A 23844-nucleotide genomic window follows, 5' to 3' on the forward strand; every position below is an offset into this window, starting at 1 on the left:
TTTGCACACTGTTGCTGGTAGTTTGGCCCATTCCTCCATGCAGATCTCCTCTAGAGCAGTGATGTTTTGGGGCTGTCGCTGGGCAACACGGATTTTCAACTCCCTCCAAAGATTTTCTACGGGGTAGAGACCTGGAGACTGGCTAGGCCACTCCAGGACCTTGAACTGGTTCTTGCGTAGCCACTCCTTCGTTGCACGGGCGGTGTGTTTGGGATCATTGTCATGCTGAAAGACCCAGCCACGTTTCATCTTCAATGCCCTTGCTGATGGAAGGAGGTTTTTACTCAAAATCTCACGATACATGGCCCCATTCATTCTTTCCTTTACACGGATCAGTTGTTGGGAGCATATCAGACATATAATGACCTTTATGCTTTTATTGGGTTATTTAGAGGAATTAAATAAAGGATTAAAAGGGATTTCAGGAAATAAAAAATAAATAAAAAATAAACAAAAAAGAACGGTAAACGTTCCATATCCATTGTTGTTATGAAGTAATCTACTTGCAAAAATTAAAAACGTTTCATGTCATGTCAAATTCAGTTGTAATTCACATGAATCACGTAAATAATGGCATATTTTCGTAAAAATTGTTGCATCACAGAATATTACTTTCGACCGCTGAATATTTATATCGTAATTGTTAAATATGAATCGTTTAGCTACTTATCTTACGAAGCACCTGCATTGGTATTCACACTAACAGTAAGCCCCGCCTTCTTAGATTTGATTGGCCATCTCACTCATTCACTCAGTGATGAGCGCTCTTGTGCCGCTGAGGCAGACCAGTCTAAAAATGTAACATTTAAAACTTTTTGTCATCCTGACAACATACAGAGTGCTGCGTAATGGTGCAATTTGGCCATTTCTAATTATTGGGGGGACTTGAGCTCAAAATACCGTATCATTTTTATAGCTTGTTAAAATGGTCACTTTTTGAGGGTGAGCTAAAACATGCCGTTTTTGTGTGTGTCCCTTTAAATGCAAATGAGCTGCTGCCTCCGGCCCCCTTTCAGGAAGTGGGCGGAGCTTCAAGAGCTTGTGTTAGCAGCTCCGATTACCTCACGCAGAAAATGGTCAGAAACTGTTCAGCTTTTTATGTTTAAACCTGAGTCGGACAATGACGGAGAGACTCAAGAAGTGTTGACAACATGTAGAATGAGACGGGGTGCTTCTGAATGTGAATCGCATACTGCTGCTCAAGACACTTTAAACATGCTTTTGCTGTAGAGCAGATGCTGTTGAATAGAGCTATCTCAGGTGCTTTTTACCATAAACAGAGCGTTTACAGGTTTTCAGTTTAAAGGCTGTTGGCTGTATCAGTATATTGGCTCTGACTCTTCACATTACCAGAGTGCGAGTCCAAAACACGTTCTCGTGTACATCAGCGCTCAGGGCCAAACGAACAGGATGTTTCCTTTTGAACTTCTCGTCTCGACTGTGAGCTTCCTTGTCATCTCCACCAGAGTGATTTAAAGCTCATTGTAATCACAACGCACGCTGCTTTCACGCATCAAGCTGTCCTGCCCATCCACTCAGCAGGAGGGCCACAAACGCTCCTCTATTACCATCCCATCTTCACAGGGTTCTGATGGAAATGCGCTCACTTTTCCCAGCTTGAAAGCTTCTCCTGCACTCCTTTTCAACTTTTCAACCGTCTGATGTACGAAATCCATCTCTGCTCTTTGTTGGGTCCGTCCCTGCTGCTTCTCTCTGGGATTGTTTACAGCAACACACACAAGGCCAGAAAGTAATTCAAATGGATTGTTTGGGTTTAGGCTGAGTACCGTCATGAAGTGTTTCATGCCGTACACATGTTATTTGGTTATTTATGAAGCACTAATGCATTGTGGACTGCAAAAAAACAAGAGCGGGCACTTTTTAGTAGATTGCTTGCTACTTGAGGCTATTGGTTTTTAAGCGTGTGGGTGAATGAAAGAACATGTGTTCTCTTTGAACTAGTGAGAGCAGAGCATACTATAAGGCCGCACTCACTTAAAGCTGAGGAAATGTATTCAGAATTGGTATATGGAATTATTTTTTATTTATTTATTTTGACAAATATTCACATAGCAGAAGCTTTTATCCAAAGCAAGGAATACAACAAGCGATTCATCTTAAACACGGTGTAAACGAGAAGTTGTTCAGAATACAAGAACATTGAGGGATTAAAGGGGTTCTACAATCTAAAAAAAAAGGTGCTATATAGCACTAAAAGTGTTTTTTGGCTCGTAATCATAGGGGAACCACTTTAAGTGCTGTATAGCACCAAATCTTGGCTCTTCAGTGGTTCTTCAGCGGTTCTTCGCCGGTTCTTTGGGATGACTGAGGTGCTATATAGCAACGCTACCATATACAGAATCTGTTAAGACATGGTGCCATATAGCACCAAAAGTGGTTCCCCTATGAGTTTGGGAAGTTCGGTCTGGAGTTGATCCGTTGTGGAGAAACTATGCCCGAACAGAAGCTGTTCAGACCAATTAAATTCTCAGGGCGGGCTTTAGATGATGATGGACAGATGATCAACAGTAACGTAATCATCCATGTCACCAAAGAGCTCTAATCCTAAACGGAGAACTTGTTCGTATATGCTTTCCCCTTTACTATTTCTCTCAGAAATGATGATCGTGTTGGTAAGTATTCTGTGTATCCTTAAATTATTTTTTACAACACCAGCAAACATCGTTAACACACATCATCTTCCAGCGTGCGTCTAGACAGGGTTTTTTTGGAAGGGTTGCCTGAGTCTAAATATCACATAATTGTGGTCGCTTCAACCAGCGGACATGGAAGAATAGCTCGCGGCAAAACACTGTGTGTGCAGTTGAGTTCTGTTGACATTTGAGAACTAACGTTATGCGTCGCTCCGTTGCTCTGATTGGTTGTAGGTCTATCCAATTGAGGTCTTTCCTGGTTCGGTTGAAACACGCCCCATAATCACAGCGCAACGGAGCAGTATCAGACTCATATTCTGCCTAGAATTGAGTATGACAACGCCATATAGCACCATTTTTGTTATGCTGCATTCACACCAAACGCGAATAGAGCGTCAAAATCGTGTCTACCGCGTCTAGTTGAATGCTTGAACATTTTGAATCCATTCGCGCGTATAAATTGAGCGTTTGAAGCGAAATAGATGCGCGTTCAAGGCCAGGAGAAATATGAAATTTTAATTAAAGATATATATTAAGCATTAATAGCCACACAAATGTGGTCCAGGCAACTCCTACATTATCTTCACTGCATGTATATTTAAATATCCTTAAAAAATAAAGTTATGAAACTTCTCTTTGCCCTCGGTCAAAACGATTTGGCAGACAACAAATGATAGATTCATGACACCAAAGATCGCCCGTCAGATCCACACAAGACGAACCACTACAGGACATCAGAGCCAGCGGCAAACGTAAGAAGGACTAGCCGAGGAAAGGCTGCTCTCGCCGGGGTTAATGAGTGCTGAGCGCGGTGATCGCCTGGATCTCACAACTCCAAAAAGCACTTTTTTTTTTAAATAGGCGCTCTCTTTATAAATAAACCACATATTTGAGCTTTAAACAACTACATTCTCACCTGGAAAAGTCTTAAAACCTCATTTTGTGACACAGTAGTATTTTTAAATTATGCAAGGTTTCTCATCATGTCACTTTACCATGTGACAGCAGCAAGCAGGCTCCTGATTGGTTAACGCGGTGCGAATTGACGCCAAAGTTCAAATTTTTCAACTCGGGCGTCAGACGCGAATTCGCTTCACACCACTCGCGTGCAACGCACGTAACGCGCAAGACGCACAATTTGCGTCAATGAGGCGGAATCGCGTCCATCGCGCCACGCGAAACGCGTCTATCCACTGACTTAACATTGAAATCACTCGCTCCTGACGCTTCTATGAACGCAGCATTAGAGTGTATAATGCCCCATTTTACAAGATGTAAAGTAAGTCTCTGAAGTCCCCAGAGTGTGTGTGTGTGTGTGTGTGTGTGTGTGTGTGTGTGTGTGTGTGTGTGTGTGTGAAGTTTTAGCTCAAAATACAGTATAATTTTTACAGCATGTACAATTACAGCATGAGCAAAAACACAGCGTTTTTGTGCGTGTCCCTTTTAATGCAAATTAACTGCAGGAAATGGGCGGAGCTTCAAGAGCTCGTGTTAGCAGCTCCGATTACCTCACGCAGAAAATGTCAGAAACTGTTCAGCTTTTTATGTTTAAACCTGAGTCGGACAATGACGGAGAGACTCAAGAAGTGTTGACAACATGTAGAATGAGACGGGATGTTTCTGAATGGTTAGTTGTTGTGGAGTTAACTATCTTCAAGTCATTGATTAGCACGTGATAATCCATAAATCACTCGTGTGGGAACTGTTGTAAGATGCACAGAGCTAGAGAATATACGCTGCATGGAGATAGGACAGGTATAGTTTAGTTTAATTATGGTTATAACTTGCTTTTATGACATGCTATTGCACTTGAGTTACGTACTGTATTGCCATAAATGTGAAAAGATGTGACAGCTTGAGCGACTCCCAAATGTGCTCTACTACAACTGTTCCTTTTCTCAACACGGCCTTTGTTGCGTCTTCCCGGGGACGGGGTTTATGTAAATTTTAGGGTTAGTGATGTCACTAACCCGTGAAGAAGCTCCCTACCAGCCGTTTGTCATTAAAAATCGATTTCTGTAAATGAAAATATCTCCTTTGGTTTTGAACTTTGAGCGCTGTAACTTTGCAGATGTTGTTTATGCTCAAACAGCGACATTACACACTAACTAAAGTTAAAAAAGTGAAATCATAATCAAGGTCCCCTTTAAGGAATAGTACCCAGAACTAGAGTTTTGTACATGTTTCTGAAGCTATAACAGCCGAACACTGCTCATTCACATAATCCATATCAGTCATTTTAATGTCAACCCACATTCAGCATTAATACTCAACGCAAACTTGAGACATTACTATAACATCTTATTCATGACCTCTCATTTTCCATTCTCTCCCCACGTCATCTTTCCACCTCTACTCTCCACTCGTCCTCAAGCATGTGATGTTGAGGAGTTTCTTTGTGGCGACGGACGCAGCTGCGTTTCCGAGAGCTGGCTCTGTGACGGGGAACTCGACTGCCCCGACGGTTCAGATGAAACACCTGCAATATGTGAGTCCATCTACAAAACACCTTTCACCCTTTATTTCATGCATTTAACTAAACTAATATCTAAACCAATACAACATGTGTATCTTTTAAAATGTATTTACAGTATTACATTGTATATAATAATTTACATTTAAAATAGTACTTCATTTGTGTATGTATATACACCGACAAGGCATAAATGAAGTGACAGGTGAAGTGAATAGCACTGATTATCTCTTCATCACGGCACCTGTTAGTGGGTGGGATATATTAGGCAGCAAGTGAACATTTTGTCCTCAAAGTTGATGTGTTAGAAGCAGGAAAAATGGGCAAGCGTAAGGATTTGAGCGAGTTTGACAAGGGCCAGATTGTGATGGCTAGACGACTGGGTCAGAGCATCTCCAAAACTGCAGCTCTTGTGGGGTGTTCCCGGTCTGCAGTGGTCAGTCTCTATCAAAAGTGCTCAAAGGAAGGAACAGGGGTGAACCGGCGACAGGGTCATGGGCGGCCAAGGCTCATTGATGTACGTAGGGAGCAAAGGGGGACCAACACAATATTAGGAAGGTGGTCATAATGTTATGCCTGATCGGTATATATATATATATATATATATATATATATATATATATAATTATTTATAATGTATTTGTTATTATCTATCTATCTATCTATCTATCTATCTATCTATCTATCTATCTATCTATCTATCTATCTATCTATCTATCTATCTATCTATCTATCTATCTATCTATCTATCTATCTATCTATCTATCTATCTATCTATCTATCTATCTATCTATCTATCTATCTATCTATCTATCTATCGATTGAACAGTCGTTCATGCTATTGTTAATTCTATCGTTCTATCAATCGTTCTATCAATCATTCGTTCTATCGTTCGTTCTATTGTTCGTTTTATCGTTCGTTATATCGTTCGTTATATCTATCGCTAAATTATTTGTTCGTTCATTTACACTATCCATCTATCGTTCATTCTTTCTATCTATCTATCGATCGATCGATCGATCGTTCATTATATCGTTCGTTAGTTAGTTCATTAGTTTGTTTGTTCGTTCGTTCATTAGTTTGTTGGTTCGATCGTTCGTTATATCGTTCGTTATTTTGTTATATCTACCATTCGTTATATCTATCGTTCGTTATATCTTTCGTTCACTTGCTCTTTCGTTCTAATGTTTGTTCAATTGTTCACTATCTACCGTTCTATCTATCCATCTATCATCTATCAATCATCTATCAATCATCTATCAATTATATCTATCTATCTATCTATCTATCTATCTATCTATCTATCTATCTATCTATCTATCTATCTATCTATCTATCTATCTATCTATCTATCTATCTATCTATCTATCTATCTATCTATCTATCTATCTATCTATCTATCTATCTATCTATCTATCTATCTATCTATCTATCTATCTATCTATCTATCTATCTATCTATCGTTTGTTTGTTTGTTTGTTTGTTTGTTTGTTCGTTCTATTTATCAATCATTCTATATGTTGATCGTTTTATATGTCTTTCGTTATATCTATTGATCGGTATATATATATAATTTTTTCTATGTATCGTTTTCTGTCATTTTATCGTTTTACCTTTCTTTAACATATTTCAACACATCTCACCACTTCATGTACGTCTCATAACCTATATATAAATGTCAAATAAATATGTAAACAGGTTTATTTCTTGTGTACTTTACGCTTTATGGTCCATTGGCTCCCAAATAAAGAGATCTGTAGTTTAAATGTTCTTGAATCTGTTGAATTTGAGTGTCCAAGTGGGTTTTGAAGAGCAAAATCAGATTTAACATCATCAAAGGCCACAAACGAATCAAAAGTGCACTAATAAGCTACATATTCATATAAATCAACTTTTTTTTGCCAAGTTACATGTCATTTTGACCAAATTCAATGAGATTTTCAACTCAAAACAATTGTACTTGACATATCTACTACAAAATGAATGGGATTCCAAAACGCTTCAGTAAAATTGGGGAATGCACTCATAAATATTGCTGGATGAGAAATGATATGCGCTCAATGCCTGGGATAAAAGATGCTATGAAATGTTAATTAAAGGAATTGTTACCTGAAGTGTTGTGCGGTTTCCACACGGTACAGTCCTCGAACGTGCCGATTCTGAGAGGATAAAGTGATGAGAAATCTTTTATATGTATGACAAGCTGCATAATTATCTTTTTTTAAATGGTATGCATGATAAATCTTTTGAGATTCAGTGTGAGCTGAAATAAATATCCCTGGCAAGCCTTTCATGAGATCAGAGGAAATCACTGTTGAGGTCAGTTGCCTTTCGGCAAAACTGGGAAAAACATAGTAACATAGTACAATCGTTATTTTTCCCGTCAGAATTTGGCAAATAAATACCCCTCGCTCATTAGTTCTGACAGTCTGGCAATTGCAGACCTAATTTAAATAAAAAGGATGTTTTTATAGCGTATATTGTCTTTGCATACAGTTCAGGACGCGCAGCTGCATATACTAACTCATCACTGGCTGTTATCATTGCACATCAACAAACGTACCGCCGTGGTTCCTTTGATCAGTTTGTCATCTCTCGTCTGTGGAAGACCATCTGTGGTTTTCCAACTTGCCATTCTCTTAATATTCATTCCCTTAATCACACTAGATTGGTGCCTAATCCATTTTCAAAGTGATAAAAAGAAGCAGAATTAGTGTGTGATATGAATGAAATAGACAGGAAAATACACATTGACAGAGTTTCTTTCACATTCCAAGGCCCAGTTTATGACCGGGCCCCTTTCTGTCCATAACGGTGGACAAAGATTTGCTACATTTTGATTGGATCTTAGTGGACTAACACAAACAAACTGTCAAACACCATCTGATAAAGATGCTAGGACAACTGACAGACACCTTAACCACGGGAAGGACAGGACTTCTCATTGGTCCACAGGCACGTTCTGCCCTGCATCCATCATGAGACTAATCCCTAAGGTTTGACCCAACCGCCATAAAAATTCTTTAGGACTTTTTGGATGCAAGAGCGGTGGCTGAAACAAAGGGATGCCACAATGATCCATCCAAATCCTTTCATGACTATGTTTGGAAACTTTAAAACGTATGTAAACTACACACATCCATTTCATACTTATTCAGAGAAATAAGAGTTCTTATAATTGCATCCCTGGGTAGCCTGGATGCCAGCCGATCTTAGCCCCGCCCACAACATTTGAGGTCAGGAAATTTGGTCTGGACGTGATCTGTTGTGGAGCAACTATGTGTAACCCCTCCTGTCCGAATCGCCCGCTCCAAGCGGGACTCGAACCCGGGTCAGCCGGGATGAGAGCCGGACGCTCTAACAAGGAGGCTTAAGGCTGCAACCTCTAGCGTCAGTCGCTGGAGCGTCTCGAGATCAGAGGAGGGAGGTTTACTCGCACAGCGACTACTAGCTGGCCTCCATTACACTCACCCCCCAAACCTCACTCCCATTAGGGTCACGGCACCAATGTTACCCCCTCCTGTCCGAACCGCCCGCTCCAAGCGGGAATTAAACCTGGGTCAGCCGGCATGAGAGTCGGGCGCTCTTACAAGGAGGCTAAAGGCTGCAACCTCTAGCGTCAGTCGCTAGATCGTCTCTTGAGATCAGAGGAGTGAGGTTTACTCGCACAGCGACTACTAGCTGGCCTCTGTTACACTCACCCCCCTAAACCTCAATCCCACCCAGGTCACGGCACCAATGTAACCCCTCCTGTCGGAACCGCCCGCTCCAAGCGGGAATCGAACCTGGGTCAGCCGGCATGAGAGTCGGGCGCTCTAACAAGGAGGCTAAAGGCTGCAACCTCTAGCGTCAGTTGCTAGAGCATCTTTTGAGATCAGAGGAGTGAGGTTTACCCGCACAGCGACTACTAGCTGGCCTCCGTCACACTCGCCCCCCTAAACCTCACTCCCATCCGGGTCACAGCACTAATGTAACCCCTCCTGTCCGAACCGCCCGCTCCAAGCGGGACTCGAACCCAGGTCAGCCGGCATTAGAGTTGGGCGCTCTAACAAGGAGGCTAAAGGGTGCAACCTCTAGCATCAGTCGCTCTTGAGATCAGAAGAGGGAGGTTTACTCCAACAGCAGCTACTAGCTGGCCTCCGTTACACTCACCCCCCTAAACCTCACTCCCATTCTGGTCACGGCACCAATGGAACCCCTCCTGTCCGAACCACCCGCTCCAAGCGGGACTCGTATATGCATTCCCCCTTACAATTTTTCTCAAAAATGATGATCGTGTTGGTAAGTACTCCGTGTATCCTTAAATTATTTTTACAACACTGGCAACGATTGTTTACACTCATCTTCTTCTTCTACTTCTTCCAGCGTGAGTGCAGTTCAATTCTGTTGACAACTATGCGTCCCTCAACATATGTCACTTACTCCATTGCTCTGATTGGTTGTTGGTCTATTCAACTGAGTGCAGAGGCATTTTCTTTCTTGGTTCGGTTGAAACACCCCATAATCACAGCCCAATGGAGCAGTATCAGACTCGTCTTCTAACTAGAATCTGAGTATGGCGACGTCAGGCTAATATAAATCCCTCTCGAAAGAATTTCGGAAGGCATTTACTCCTGGTCTTTTCACAATCGGACAGATATCTGATCAGAGAAAACGAATTAAGTGACCAGTTGTAAAAAGGCCATAACTCTTGCAGCTGCTGCTAGTGGGGACTCTGAACGTGTTGTTTCCACCAGCGCAGCACATCTCATAGTTTATTTTAATTAATGAATGTCTAAAATATAAAACGAAGGAGAAGCCTAAAACAGGCCCGAAACCCGGCCCTAGGGGCGTAAAAAAAGTCGGGGCCCGTCGGGCTCGGGCTGAAATGCAGGGCTCTGTGGTTAAGTCTAAAACAATAAAAAATGCAGAATTAATGAGGTTGCATCACCCTTAATATCTTCCAGGTTCCATCGTGACTTTTGCTGCCTAGATACTTTTGAACATCTCTGGAGATCCGGAGGCCCTGAGAGGAAGAGCGAGAGACACTGAGAGGATATTTTTAAACAATTCTCCTATTTGTTGAATTACATATTCTCTTTTTACTGGGATTATGAAAGTGGAACAGAGGTCCGCTGGGACAAGCCTTGGGGGGAAACCTGTGTATACACTTCCTTTCTCCAAAAAACTCTCGAAAAAACCCACTCGGGTGATCATTTACAAGGAAATTGAAAGTTAAGGAGGCAGATGAACTATAGGCCAAGACTTTCACGACCCTTATTGGAGCTGGATGGAGATCAATATTGCTGTTTTGGCAGTGGCCGCTTCTCCCCCCGGTACACCCCAGAAATGTCAAGCAATCCACAATCAATGATTCACAAGAGACAGCTGCCGGCGTGCTAAATTCTCGTGTGCTTAAGAGACATATTTAGGAGGAACTGTGCTGGGAGTTGAATATTAAAATAGCTTTGCTCATCACATTTATGCACAGCACTCCTATGAATCGAGTTAAGGGAGGTGAGCCTCGGTTTTATGGCTTTTATTTGTATTTATGCTGCATAGAGAGGGAAAACAAGAACATGGATGCTTTTAGAAGAATTTGTTGTTCGTCTCTTTTATTACAGTAGGTTAATGCCATCTTTGTTTTGTTCTGTTATTTCTTCTATGGTCGAAACTACACTGTAAACCCTAACGCTCAGAATAACGAATTGCTTTGAGTAGAGCGAACTCAAATTAAACAAATGAGTTCAAACAAATTAACTTTTATGAGTATTTAGATCTTACTTTTTCTTTTGAGTTCTCAAAACGTTTTGAGTTTTATGAACTTGTTTCTTTTAATTTAGACTAACTAATTTAACCAAAACTGGGCTGGGATTTACTATATTTCCCAGCATGCTTTGCCACGACACTCAAAAGGGACCGTAAATGCCAAAATTAAGTGATATATTAGGTTTTTGTGCAATATTAATGTTAAGTGGGAGGTTTCGTAGTGTTTAATGTTTTGTTATGCTAGTTTAGAAGAGTTTCTGTTATGTTTGGTTTTTGTAGGGTTACCATCATGGTGACGAGTGGAGCATGACTTTAGTTTGAGAACATTTGTTCAATTTATTATATTGCTGTCCTCATTCAGCAAGTGTTATGCTATGCTAATGCTACCAAAGCACTGTGTGACCACTTATCAAGGTGGCATTTATTGAATTAGCTAGTTAAGTTTCCACTTTCCACAAAAATGTTAGATTACATGCTATTTTTAAGTTAAATGTATGCATTAGCTTACTCAAATATTTCATGTTCAGAGCAATTCAAATGTATGAGTACAAAATAAAAATCTGCAAGTTCTGCTTACTTAAACTTTACATTTCTTCACTTAAAAAATTGAGTTTTGTTAACTTTTTCGGGTTTACAGTGCACCCGACAGTCTTTTTTGAGTGCATAATGTTTATTTCAAATCCATAATAATGTGGATATCATTGCTGTTGTGCAATTTTATTATGTATTTGCTCAATTAAATTGAGTTTTTTTTTTTTTTTTATCCAGTCGTCTCCATTGACTTTGTATTGCGTGAGGCGGCCTCCTTGTATTTTCTGACTTATAACAAAAAACAGAACAATGTCTAAAAGCTGCTATGTGACAAGTTGTACAGCAAACAAGCTAAAAAACCCAGAACTAAGTTTTTATAAGCTACCGAACTGTAAAAGCCAGCCTTTAAAATGAAAAAAGTGGATACAGGCAATAAGACGTGAAGCTTCAGCAGGAAGAATGGGTACATTTTGGGATCCTGACACTCAGTATGCCTAAGTGTGCAGTAAACATTTTGTCTCTGTTAAGTCAAATATCCAAATGTTAGTTTTATATATTATATTTCCTGTCGCTGATTACGTTCCCCTCCAGTGGGTGTAGTTCTCAGTGTAATATAACATGTCGCGCTCTGTCTCAATTGCCTGTATCCACTTTTGTGTCCTTAAACGCTTGTTTTTTGGCTCAACAGCTTATAAAAACTTCTGGGTTTTTGGTTCTGGCTTTTTCAGCTTGTTTGCTGTACACCTTGTCACATAGCAGCTTTTAGACATTGTTCTGTTTTTTGTAATAAGTTAGAAATGACAAGGAGGCAACCTCACACAATACAAAGTCAATGGAGATGGTTGGTTTGTTTTCCTCCCGATGGGCATGGTTTTCAGATTATGCCCAAGCGGCAACCTCCCCCAGTTTCTCTTGAAGCCAATATGGAAGTGACTTAAAATGCAATTCATCGACTGGCCGCTAGGGACAGACCCAAGATGAGAGCAGAATCTCATTGAGCTCCATGTTAAAATGCCCAACTTTACAGCAGAAAAAAAACATGTTTACAGTCTGGTACAAATTGTGGTTTTGGTCTGTACGGGTAATTTTGCCCTTCATGATAACTGTGAGGGGGTGAATTTTTTTATAACTCATTCGTCTACATTATATAAAGCCTTAAAGTTCTGCATAATTAAGGGCGTGGCCAATTTGAGTGACAGGTGGATTGCCGTTTGTCTGCTGTCTGTTAGTATTCACGTCACCTCAGCTCCAGCCACGTCCCGCCTCTTTGTCCATTTTCAGTTATCCGGAAGTTATCCAAGATGGCAACGGCCGACTTTGAGGCTTCAAAAACTCTCTTCAGAAACCTACGGGTGACGTCACGGACACTACGTCCATATTTTTTTTACAGTCTATGATTATGACGCGTGTCGCTCTGTCTCAATCACAAGCTTGTGAATCGAATCCAACTGTGAAATTTGTGTCAATGCCCAGCCCGTGTCATTAAATCTGTTGAGTCAAAGGCTGTCTTTTCTTTTTATTTTCACCAGAATGCTTTGTTTACATGTTAAAATCTCACAAAAATGTCTCCTGAAGTAGGATGTCCCCAGACCCTAACACAATAATTTAGCTGGTAAACTAACTCAATTATTGTTCACCTCTTGTGAGTTTGCAGGTCTGATTGAAGAAGTTGAATTATTCAAGTCTTCATTGAAATTCCTAATATCCTCCTCCTCCTCTTCTACAGGCTTGCGGCAGGTAAAGGTGAGATGTCCCGTCAATCACCTCCAGTGCCTCGGCACCCACAGGTGTGTTCATTATAGTAATCTCTGCAATGGAGTACAGGACTGTGAGGACGGCTACGATGAGGGTGTGCACTGCCGTGGTGAGTTCTGATTGATTTTTTTTTTATGCTATCTTTGAAAAGTTTGGGGTCAGTACGATAAATAAAGAAAAAAGGAATAATATGTTTATTCGGCAAGGATGCATCATTAAATTGATCTAAAGTGACAGTAAAAACATTTAGAATGTTAAAAAATGCTGTTTTATCTACAATACTGTCAAACTATCATGGTTTCCACAAGAATATTAAGCAGCACAACTGTTTTCGACATTGATAATAACAGAAACGTTTCTTAAAGGGTTATTTCAGCGATTAGCATTAAAGGTCCCATGGCATGGATTTTTTATTTTATTTTATAATGTATTCTGAGGTGTACTTTTATTGTTAGTATGATTTTACAACATAAAATGTCATAATTTAGAAATAAAAGGCATTTTTTCTATACTGATGATTGCCCTCTGGCTGAATGCCCTGTTTCAAGGGGCGTGTCTGCTGTGAGACTTCAGTAAAAATGCCCACTGTTGTGATTGGCTGACATCTTTGCATTTGAAATGAGCGGAGGGGGCGTGGTTTAATGAGGTCTACGAGCCGAGGCACAAGCCTGCGGCGTGCCAGAGAGGATGTCACTTCTCATCAGTTCTTACAGTAGTCTCAGTTCAGTGAACTGTTGTAGTTACTAGCATATACTTCAGGTTAATAGTTTATTTCTAGTCGAAGGGGCTGTCTGTCACTCATGTCAGAAAGTTAGTAACTTTAGTAAATGATGGATCAGCGCTGACTGGAGACGCGAACCGTTTAGAACGATTCAGTCCGATTTGGTGAACTGGTTCGGTTCACTAAAAAGAACCAGTTCAAAAGAACGATTCGTTCGCGAACCGGACATCAATGGACCAGAGACGGAGATATTGCTAACTATAGTGATATTGTACTGAGTTATGAGAGCGCTGTCAGCGCGAGTTTATTTTGTTTGTATCTGAGAGTTCTGAATAAACACGAGTCTCAGTCACGCCGAGCCCGTCTTCCTCATTATTACCAACTTTGTAACAAATGTAATGTACCATACAGGAGATGAACGAGTTATGAGTAAGTGTTGATTATAGCATTATTTTTAGATATTTTCCTATCATATGAAAAGTGTCAGTGACGCGCATTGAGTACACAGCGCAAACAAAGACACAACAGCAGTAATCGAATGTAATCCAGTTTATTGTGGGGCTAGGCTGGCTAGCCTGGAGACCCTCACGCTTACCCCCTTCTGCTTAATCTCACGCCGCACTTGGTGCATCCGCTGTGGGGAAGATGCAGTACTGGGGGTCGGGGATGTTGAAGGCCAACCGGCCAGTGCAGCCCGAGCTTCGGCGTGTGTGAGGTTTATCTCTAAAGATGTAACTCTGCCGATGTTGAGCAGAAACTCACGAGTGTATGCACATTTTAGAACAGATAGACGCGACGAGGACGTACAAAAACACTGACTCACAAGATAGAACACATGAAAACATTCTGTCGGGAGAGAGAGAAGCCGCAGCACGAATAATAAAGTTCTGTGTGAACTTGAATAATTAGCTACACATCAGAAATCACTGATCACAGATCAGAAGGAACTGAAAAAAGACTTCTGTTTTCATTTGTACATCCAAACACTGAGAAACTGCCAGTATTCACTTGTTCACAAGCCATGATCTCTCGAGGACAAATATAGCGCTTGCATGGGTGTGCCAAATTCTCTGGGCGGAGGAAAGGGAGGTAATCGTTCCTGTTATGACTTCAAAACAGGAGAATTCAAGAGCAGCTCGTCTGGGCTGTCATTTTCTCAAAGGCAGAGAAAGACAGCCAGAACTCGGTTTACACCGATCAAAATTTCTAGCCACTTGGGGACAATATTCAGGCTAGGGGATCTCATATTAAAGGGTTAGTTCACCCAAAAATGAAAATTCTGTCATTAATTACTTACCCTCATGTCGTTCGACACCCATAAGACCTCCGTTCATCTTCGGAACACAAATGAAGATATTTTAGTTGAAATCTGATCGCTCAGAAAGGCCTCCATTGGCACAATGCACGGTACACTCGACGAGAATAGTTTTGGTGCGCAAAAAAAACCTAAAAAACGACTTATTTAGTGATTACCGATTTCAAAATAATGAAGCTTCAAAGCGTTATGAATCAGCGAGTCGAATCATGATTCGGATCGCGTGTCAAACCGCCAAACTGCTGAAATCCGTTGACTTTGGCGATTCAAACCGCTGAATCGACTCACTGATTCATAACGCTTCGAAGCTTCATGATGCCTTGTTTTGAAATCGGTCATCATGATATAAGTCGTTATTTAGGGTTTTTTTGCACACAAAAACTATTCTCGTCACTTTATAAAGTTATTGTAGAACCACTGTAGTGAGATGGACTTTGTAACGACGTCTTTAGTACTTTTTATGGGTCTTGAGAGTGTACCGAGCATTGTGCCAATGGAGGCCTTTCTGAGCAATCGGATATCAACTAAAATATCTTCATTTGTGTTCCGAAGATAAAAGGTCTTATGGGTGTAGAACGACATGACGGTAAGTAATTAATGACATAATTTTCATTTTTGGGTGAACTAACCCTTTAATGTTGAAAAACCTCATAAAATGAAAATTTCATGCCATGGGACCTTTTAAGCTTTGTATCAGTAGAAACCCGGTAGTATATTCAAATTATCGTACTTTCCTCCCTCATGTCCCCCTGAGACAAGAGAATTATGCATTTTATTTCTGGAAAAAAAACGTACAGATCCCACCACCTATGGGCGGGTTTAAAACATGCGGAACTAACTCCTTTTACTGGCTGTAGTCTCTAGCCTCTGGCCAAAAAATCCTACGATTGCGCAAAATAACGATATTTACGTCATCAGAGGATTTTTTGGCCAGAGGCTAGAGACTACAGCCAGTAGAAGGAGTTAGTTCCGCATATTTTAAACCCGCCCATGGGGGAGGGATCTGTACGTTAAATAATGTTTTATCAACAAAGCTCGGGAGGAGCAAGTTCAGATTATTGACAAGAGAGTTGCTCAGAGCAATTGAGTGGTAACGTTAGCACAACACGACAAGTAAGTTAGCTTGTTACTTTGCTGTTTTACTGCTAACAACTATATCACTATGTATAGGCTACTGTGTGATCAGAAATCGTCTCGAGTATTAGCGAGAGTCTTACCTCTAGGCAAATGTGTTTAGTACCAGATGGCCCAGGCTTGTCGTCATCTGGGAAGGTAAATATCGAAGGAATTGTGGTGTCCTTCAGAGTGGCTCTCTTCATTCCAAGCACATTCGGTTCATAGTCTTGCTGCTTGAAATGGCGACTGCACACCCTCCGTATTTTCAGGTTTTCCATATAATAGTGTCCCCTCCAAAATTCGGGTGGTTGATATCCCGCAGCCACTGTTTGCACCACTCCAAATTTTCAACCGGCAAATGATGAAAACGTACTGCTTGTCCTTTTCTGGTTTGGGCTGTAGGCCTACATCCCAGTACAAAGCAACTTAGCACCATTTGGATGCAAAATACACTACTGTTTAAAGGTCCCGTTTTTCGTGTTTTTTTTGAAGCTTTGATTGTGTTTACAGTGTGCAATATAACATGTGTTCATGTTTCGCGTGTAAAAAAACACAGTATTTTTCACACAATTTACTTATCTGTATACTGCTGTTTTCACTGTCCTCAAAACGGCTTGAAAGATTTCCCTGTTCTATGAAGTCCCTCCTTCAGAAATACGTAACGAGTTCTGATTGTGCCAGCGGTTCCCGTGTTGTGATTCGACAGCAGCTTAGCGCACGTTACTGGAAAGGTCACGCCTCTTACCATAACGGGGATGCATGCGCTCAATGATCTCTAAGTACAGCGTCCCTGGGAAAGCCAAACAAATGTGACTTGACCACGGGATGAAAATAACAGCGTCTCGACGACATGGCGACAAACAAAATATACAAACGCAACCGAACGCAACACTTCCTCTTATCCACGCGGGAGCAACAAGACCACGCCCCCTTTTTCGCGTACTCTTGTGGGCGGAGGTTAGTCGACAAACTGCTCTACTGACGTAATTAAAGCAGGATGTACAGAGATGTAGTCCCAACCGGCCGTTCGCTGTAGGCTTTGAAAGGGAACTTCTGTTAAATAAAATATCTCGCTTGGCATTGAACTTTGAGCTTTATAATTTTACAGGTATTATAAATGCTCTAATAGCAACATTACACACTAACTAAAGTTTGAAAAATGGGATCACGAAGAACAGGACCTTTAAGTTATTTTAGAAACGAGCTCGCCACGGAGACTCACGATATAACGCAGTCTTTTTAGTTTCTAGTCAACTAACGTTAGAACCGGTGGGAGTGGCTTTGGGAGTGGCCTCATAGGGCAGTGAAGCAAGTGCATTCTGGGAGTTGTTGTCTTTCATCCACATGAGCCAAAAACACATTTTATGGCTTTTCTCAGTCTAGAAGGCACCAAATTCAAAAACAATTTCACATTTCTACTACAAAAATGACCCAGTTTAAATACAGATTCAACTTCCCAGCGCTGAAGTACCCTTTTAAGCATCAAATCAGCATTTTAGAATGATTTCTGAAGCATAAATGTAACCAAGTGTGCTGCAAAAGTCCTGAAAAGTGAACATTTAGATCGTCCGTAGGTGGTTGGTCCCAGTATAGGTCATAAACCCCGCCCTCTCCCTGTAATTGAATGGGACTGGAGCCAAACTAAACCATCAAATTACACATCCAATGATTTTTTCTGTCATTTTAGATGATTTTTATCATGCTGATGTAAGTTCAAGTGTTCGTTTTTTAAAAGTGTTCGGTTTTAGTTGATGCTATAAAAACTGGGGTGTGACATGATCGACAGCTGTGATTGACAGCTCTGAGCGAAGTATTCACTGAGGCACCAACTGACTTTTTTCGGGATTTTCGGGAGGAGATTGGATTCTACATTTCCATAACTGTTTATTTCACACCGACATAATGAGTTGTTCTGCAAACGATGCTGCAGTGTAATTTGTCCCTCTGATGTCTACTGGTGTTACTAGAAGAAAAAAAATTCACAGAGGACATCATTTAATTTTCTATGGCTATTTTTCACCCTTTCTCTGACAATTTTAATTTTTAATTTTTTTTTCTGTCTAGTTAAGAAAGTTTTCATAGTTAGAGTTAAAAGGAAAGATGGACCCTGTAAACGTTCAGATCATGAATTTATAAAGTTTATTCAGATAATTAGGAAACTTTAGCTTCAGACGTGACGTGAATAGTTATGATAGATTTCAGTGTGTTATACTTCTGTGTAGAGTCCTTGTATCTCGAATTTAGCTATTTTTTTGCAATGAGTTATTGTTATTTTCACTTTCTCTATTGACAAAACCTTCAAAATGACGTATGATTTGCTGGAATCAGACAAAAAATGACTATTTTGACTACAACTATTTGAAGTTGATAGAGTCAGCAAAGTCAATTTTGAGAAAAATCTACTTCCAAAACAAAATCACCTATAGAAACCTATACGTTAAAGTCCCTGGTAATACCACCAAATTTGGCAAACCCCAAGTCAAACCCCCCACCCCTCATGATACCACAATTGTTTGATAAAAGGGATAGTTCACCCCAAAAAAATTACATTTAAAATTGAAATACAATTACTGACTCTCATGTCGTTCCAAACCCGTAAGACCTTCGTTCATCTTCGGAACACAAATTAAGATATTTTAAAATTTAAAAGCTGGATCTTCATTAAAAATAAAGTTCAACCATGCATTTTGGAATCCGAAGGAAGCTTAATTCATGTTTTCTCAATTCATGACCCCTTTAATGTTTACTCATTCACTTCCATTGTAAATACGATTGTAGGGGGTTGCTAGGGCGTTGCTATGCAATTTCTAGTGTGTTCTGGGTGGTTGCTAACTGTCTTGAGTCATAAAAGCCCACCCGCAAGTATCTATTGCCTCTTTTCCACTATTATTGTTTCTGAGCAGGTGCCTAACTTTTACAGTTGTTTTATGGTATATGGCGTTACCATGGTGACAAAGTAATTTTGCCAGCATGGGTCACATATGCTTTTTGTTGATGGACTAGATGGTCCATCAATATCTATAGCTCCAGGTCAAGACTTCCTCCTTTTAAAGTGCAATTCACGTCTTCACCCAAAAAACGGGCCCATTATTTCCTCATTTTAAGAGTGTTGGACAGAATTAAACCCACAACAAATCTGCAGACATTTGAAGTCAGTTCCATGCAAGATAAGCACAGTCGGCTTAATGTAATAATGGGGTTTCTGCTAAAAGGCAATTACTGTTTCTCCAAGATTCAAGATTCAAGATTCAAGAGTTTTATTTGTCACATACACAGTTATATACACAATATACAACTGGCAGTGAAATGTAAACAGGTCCGCTCCATGGACAGTGCAAATAACAGTTACAAGAAATTAAGGTTTATTACAGGTTGTTACGCAGTAACAATAGGGACGTAAAGTGCAGTGCAATTGCAGTATGTGGATGTTAATGTTGAAAGACCGTATGTTTATGCGTGTGCGGGGGTGAAGTGAGTCACGTGACTGAGTTCAGGAGTCTGATGGCCTGGGGGAAGAAACTCCTCCTGAGTCTTTCAGTCTTTGCCATCAGGCTACGGAAGCGCTTACCAGATGGCAGCAGGGTGAAGTGAGAGTTTGCAGGGTGATTAATGTCTCTGATGATTTTAGTAGCTCTACCTCTGCAGCGTTTGGTGAAGATGTCCTGCAGAGACGGGAGAGCTGAGCCTGAGATGCGCTCGGATAAGCGCACCACTCTTTGCAGGGCTTTGCAGTCGTGACTGGTGCTGTTCCCGTACCACGCTGTGATGCACTGAGTCAGGACACTTTCTATCGCCCCTCGATAGAAAGTTTTCAGGATGGCTGGTGAAACCCTGAATTTCCTCAGCTGGCGCAGGTGGTACAGTCTTTGCCTGGCTTTTTTCACCTGTGTCTGGATGTGTGTAGTCCAGGTCTGATCCTCGGAGATGTTCACACCCAGGTATTTGAAGCTGCTCACTCTCTCTACCGGTGTCCCGCTGATCATGAGAGGGGAGTATGACCGATGCTGTCTCTTCCTGAAGTCCACAATCAGTTCTTTGGTCTTGTTAACATTCAGAGAGAGACAGTTGTCCTGGCACCATGATGTCAGTTGCTCCACTTCGTCCAAGTATGCCGTCTCATTGTTGTTGGAGATGAGACCCAGGACAACAGTATCATCAGCAAACTTGATGATCGAGGTGGAGCTGTGTGTGGACAAACAGTCATGGGTGTAGAGAGAGTAGAGCAGGGGACTCAGCACACAGCCCTGTGGAGCTCCAACACTCAGGGTGATGGAGGTGGAGGTGAACTGGCCTACTCTCACCGCCTGGGGTCTGCCAGTGAGGAAATCTTCAATCCAGAGGCAGAGAGAAGAATTCAGGCCTAGATCCAGGAGTTTGTGTGTTAGCTTAATGGGAACTATGGTGTTAAAGGCTGAGCTATAGTCAATAAATAGCAGCCTGACATAGTTCCCACTTTTGCTGTCGATGTGAGTGAGGCAGGAGTGAAGGACGTGAGAAATGGCATCTTCAGTCGATCTATTGGGACGATAGGCAAACTGAAGAGGGTCCAAAGTGTCAGGAATGGAGGAGCAAATGTTGTTTTTAATGAGTCTCTCAAAGACCTTCATGACTAAAGATGTGAGAGCCACTGGACGATAGTCATTTAGGCAAGAGGGTTTACTGATCTTAGGTACAGGGATGATGGAGGATCGTTTGAAGGAGGTGGGGACAACAGATGTAGCAAGGGACTCGTTGAATATGGATGTAAAGAGCCCTGCGAGCTGATCAGCACAGGACCGCAGAACACGACCTGAAATACCATCCGGCCCAGCAGCTTTCCTGACATCCACACGTTTGAGTGCCCTCCGAACCTCGTCCTCGTCCTCCTCGTCCTCCACATGATGAAGTGAGGATTGCGTTGTGACATTGTGGTGAAAGGGAACAAGAAAAGAGGTTTATATGGAAACCTCAGCCTAGTTTACGACTAAACCGTTGATGTATTGCAGCCGAGCCCGTTTAACTGTTGAGACGCATGAGCTACATCATCATGTCTAGAGAATATGTGTATTTAGTTACGGCCATAATAAATGAGCATATGGAGGTATTCATCATCCTCACCTTGAGTTGAACCGCTCGTAAGATGTTGGCGTGCATACGCCAAGCTTTTTAAAAACAACCGAAGACCTCGCTTGGAGGGACAACTCGTGCATTTACATTTTATGTTCCATTTCAATCTTAGCCTTGGTTCGGTTTCAAAGTAAATAAAAGTTGGCGGCATGGAGAGGGAGGTATGGAAGCGCACACTCCTTTGAGGAGCATGCGCGGGCCGCTTTGTTCCACCGCAGACCGGTTTCGAATTGCTCTCTGCACACCTGTCATAACTGAGCATTCATAATTTACATTATCAGTCCGCAGAGTAGATATCAACTCTCACTCCTGGAGGTATTCGAATCTGGGACAGACAGAGAGAAGAGAGGAACATCTTCACAAGAATGGTCTTATGAGCCAGACGCGCTCTTTTCTTTGTCATGAAAGTTAAGACAAACTAGCCTTGTGGGTTGAAGATAGCGTGAAACTAGCATTGACCCCATTTACATTCTTAATAAATGTCTGTAGTCTTATTGTGCACGATATCGCAGTTCATAATTTTGACTTGTCCCTCTTTTCACACTAAAACCATGTTACAACTGTTTGTTTTGTGACCATACTATTGAATAAATTAGGGTTTTAAAGGGATAGTTCACCCAAAAATGTTAATCATGTCATAATTCACTCACCCTGAAGTCCTAACCTATACTGTATGGATTTCTTTCTTCAGTTGAACACAAAAGAAGATAATTTGAAGGATGTTGTACAATTGACTTCCATTGTATTTTTTTCTTTTCTTCATACCATGGAATTCGATGGGGCTGTTTGATCAACTGTTTGGTTACTAACATTCTTCAAAATATCTTCTTTAGTGTTTAGCAGGAGAAAGCAATTTCTCTACTTGAGTGAGTAAATGATGACAGAATATTCATTTTTGGGTGAACTATCCCTTGAATGCTCAATCATTCACTTCCATTGTATATACGATTGTAGGTGGTTGCTAGGGCGTTGCTATGCAGTTTCTATTGTGTTATGAGTTGTTGCCAACTGTCTTAAGTCATAAAAGCCCCTACTGCCTCATTTCCACTAATATTGTTTCTGATTAGGTGCCCAATTTTTACAGTTGTTTTATGGTTTATGGTGTTGGTGGCAAAGTTATACAATTGGATATAACGTTACACAGAAAAAGTTAAAAAAAGAAAAAAAAAGAAATGTTTTTTCCACACTGAAGTCGTGTTAACCATCATAATGTTTATAATTTGTGACCATACTATTGAAAAAGTGAGTGTTTTAATGCTTACACATCGGCCCCATTCCCTTCCATTGTAAGCACCATTGTGGGTGGTTGCTAGGGCGTTGCTATGCAGTTTCTATTGTGTTCTGAGTTATTGCCAACTGTCTTAAGCCATAAAGCCCCTACTGCCTCATTTCCACTAATATTGTTTCTGATCAGGTGCTCAATTTTTACAGTTGTTTTAGGGTTTATGGTGTTGCCATGGTGGCAAAGTTATACAATTGGATATAATGTTACACAGAAAAAGTAAAAAAAAGAAAAACATTTTCCATTCTAAAGTCGTGTTAACCATCATAATGTTTATATTTTGTGAACATACTATTGAAAAAGTGAGTATTTTAATGCCTACACGTCAGCCCCATTCCCTTCCATTGTAAGCGCCATTGTGGGTGGTTGCTAGGGCGTTGCTATGCGGGTGCTAGTGTGTTCTGGGGGGTTGCTAACAGTTTTAAGTCACAAGAGCCCACCCTAGTTCTTAACAAAAAAAAAAGAGCTTTTCCTAACTGTTTAGCATTATGCTAAGCTAGTAGACTAGTTATCCCAAAGGCTAACTGAAAACAAATAGAAAGGAAAATGTTTTGACTCTTCGGTAATATAGTGTTATACAGTATATCACATCTAAATAGTCCACGGAGAAAACTTTACTAGTGTTACTTTAGTCTTCTATGGAGGTCCAAGAGAAATTTGAGGGCTATAACATTATAAAACGTTTAATGCATTGTGAATGCAGTTTCATGTTGTATTTAACTGTATTAATGTGTTCAGGTTAGCTCAAAACATTCAGCCCAATGGATATGTGGGTTTCTACGTCGATAAAACTGCGTAAAGCAGATATTTGACATCGACTTGAGCAGCTAACTAACCTTGACTGAGTGGTTTTAGATTCTCTTTTATTTTGTTTTGAGGGAAAACAGCAAACAAAAAAAACAAAAAACTAGCGAGCAGCATTGAGTGCACTGCCTTTGGATCACTGTGTGTTATTTTGAAACTCTTTCCTGGCTATTTTTCTTGGTTGTGTGGGGATTTGTTTTGTCATTGAGGAATGGAGCCTGCCTTCAGGTGACCACGGCTATTCACTAGAGACTAAAGAAAAGAGAATAAAGAGATTTCAGCTGTGTGTGTGTGTGTGTGTGTGTGTGTGTGTGTGTGTGTGTGTGTGTGTGTGTGTG

At 40.9% G+C, this 23844-nt stretch overlaps 1 protein-coding gene across 1 annotated transcript in view; it reads left to right on the forward strand.

Annotated features, from left to right (window-relative positions):
- The window catches only part of lrp1ba (low density lipoprotein receptor-related protein 1Ba), a gene marked incomplete at its 5' end in the record, with an annotated part of 414271 nt that overhangs the window by 68134 nt on the left and 322293 nt on the right, over positions 1-23844 (forward strand). The window contains 2 exons of the mRNA XM_079807766.1: positions 5029-5142; positions 13134-13271. Of these exons, the coding sequence (XP_079663892.1) occupies positions 5029-5142; positions 13134-13271 (252 nt within the window). The remainder of the gene's footprint in view (positions 1-5028; positions 5143-13133; positions 13272-23844) is intronic.

This window comes from Gobio gobio (genome assembly GCF_949357685.1).
Source record: "Gobio gobio genome assembly, chromosome: 24".
NCBI lineage: Eukaryota > Metazoa > Chordata > Actinopteri > Cypriniformes > Gobionidae > Gobio > Gobio gobio.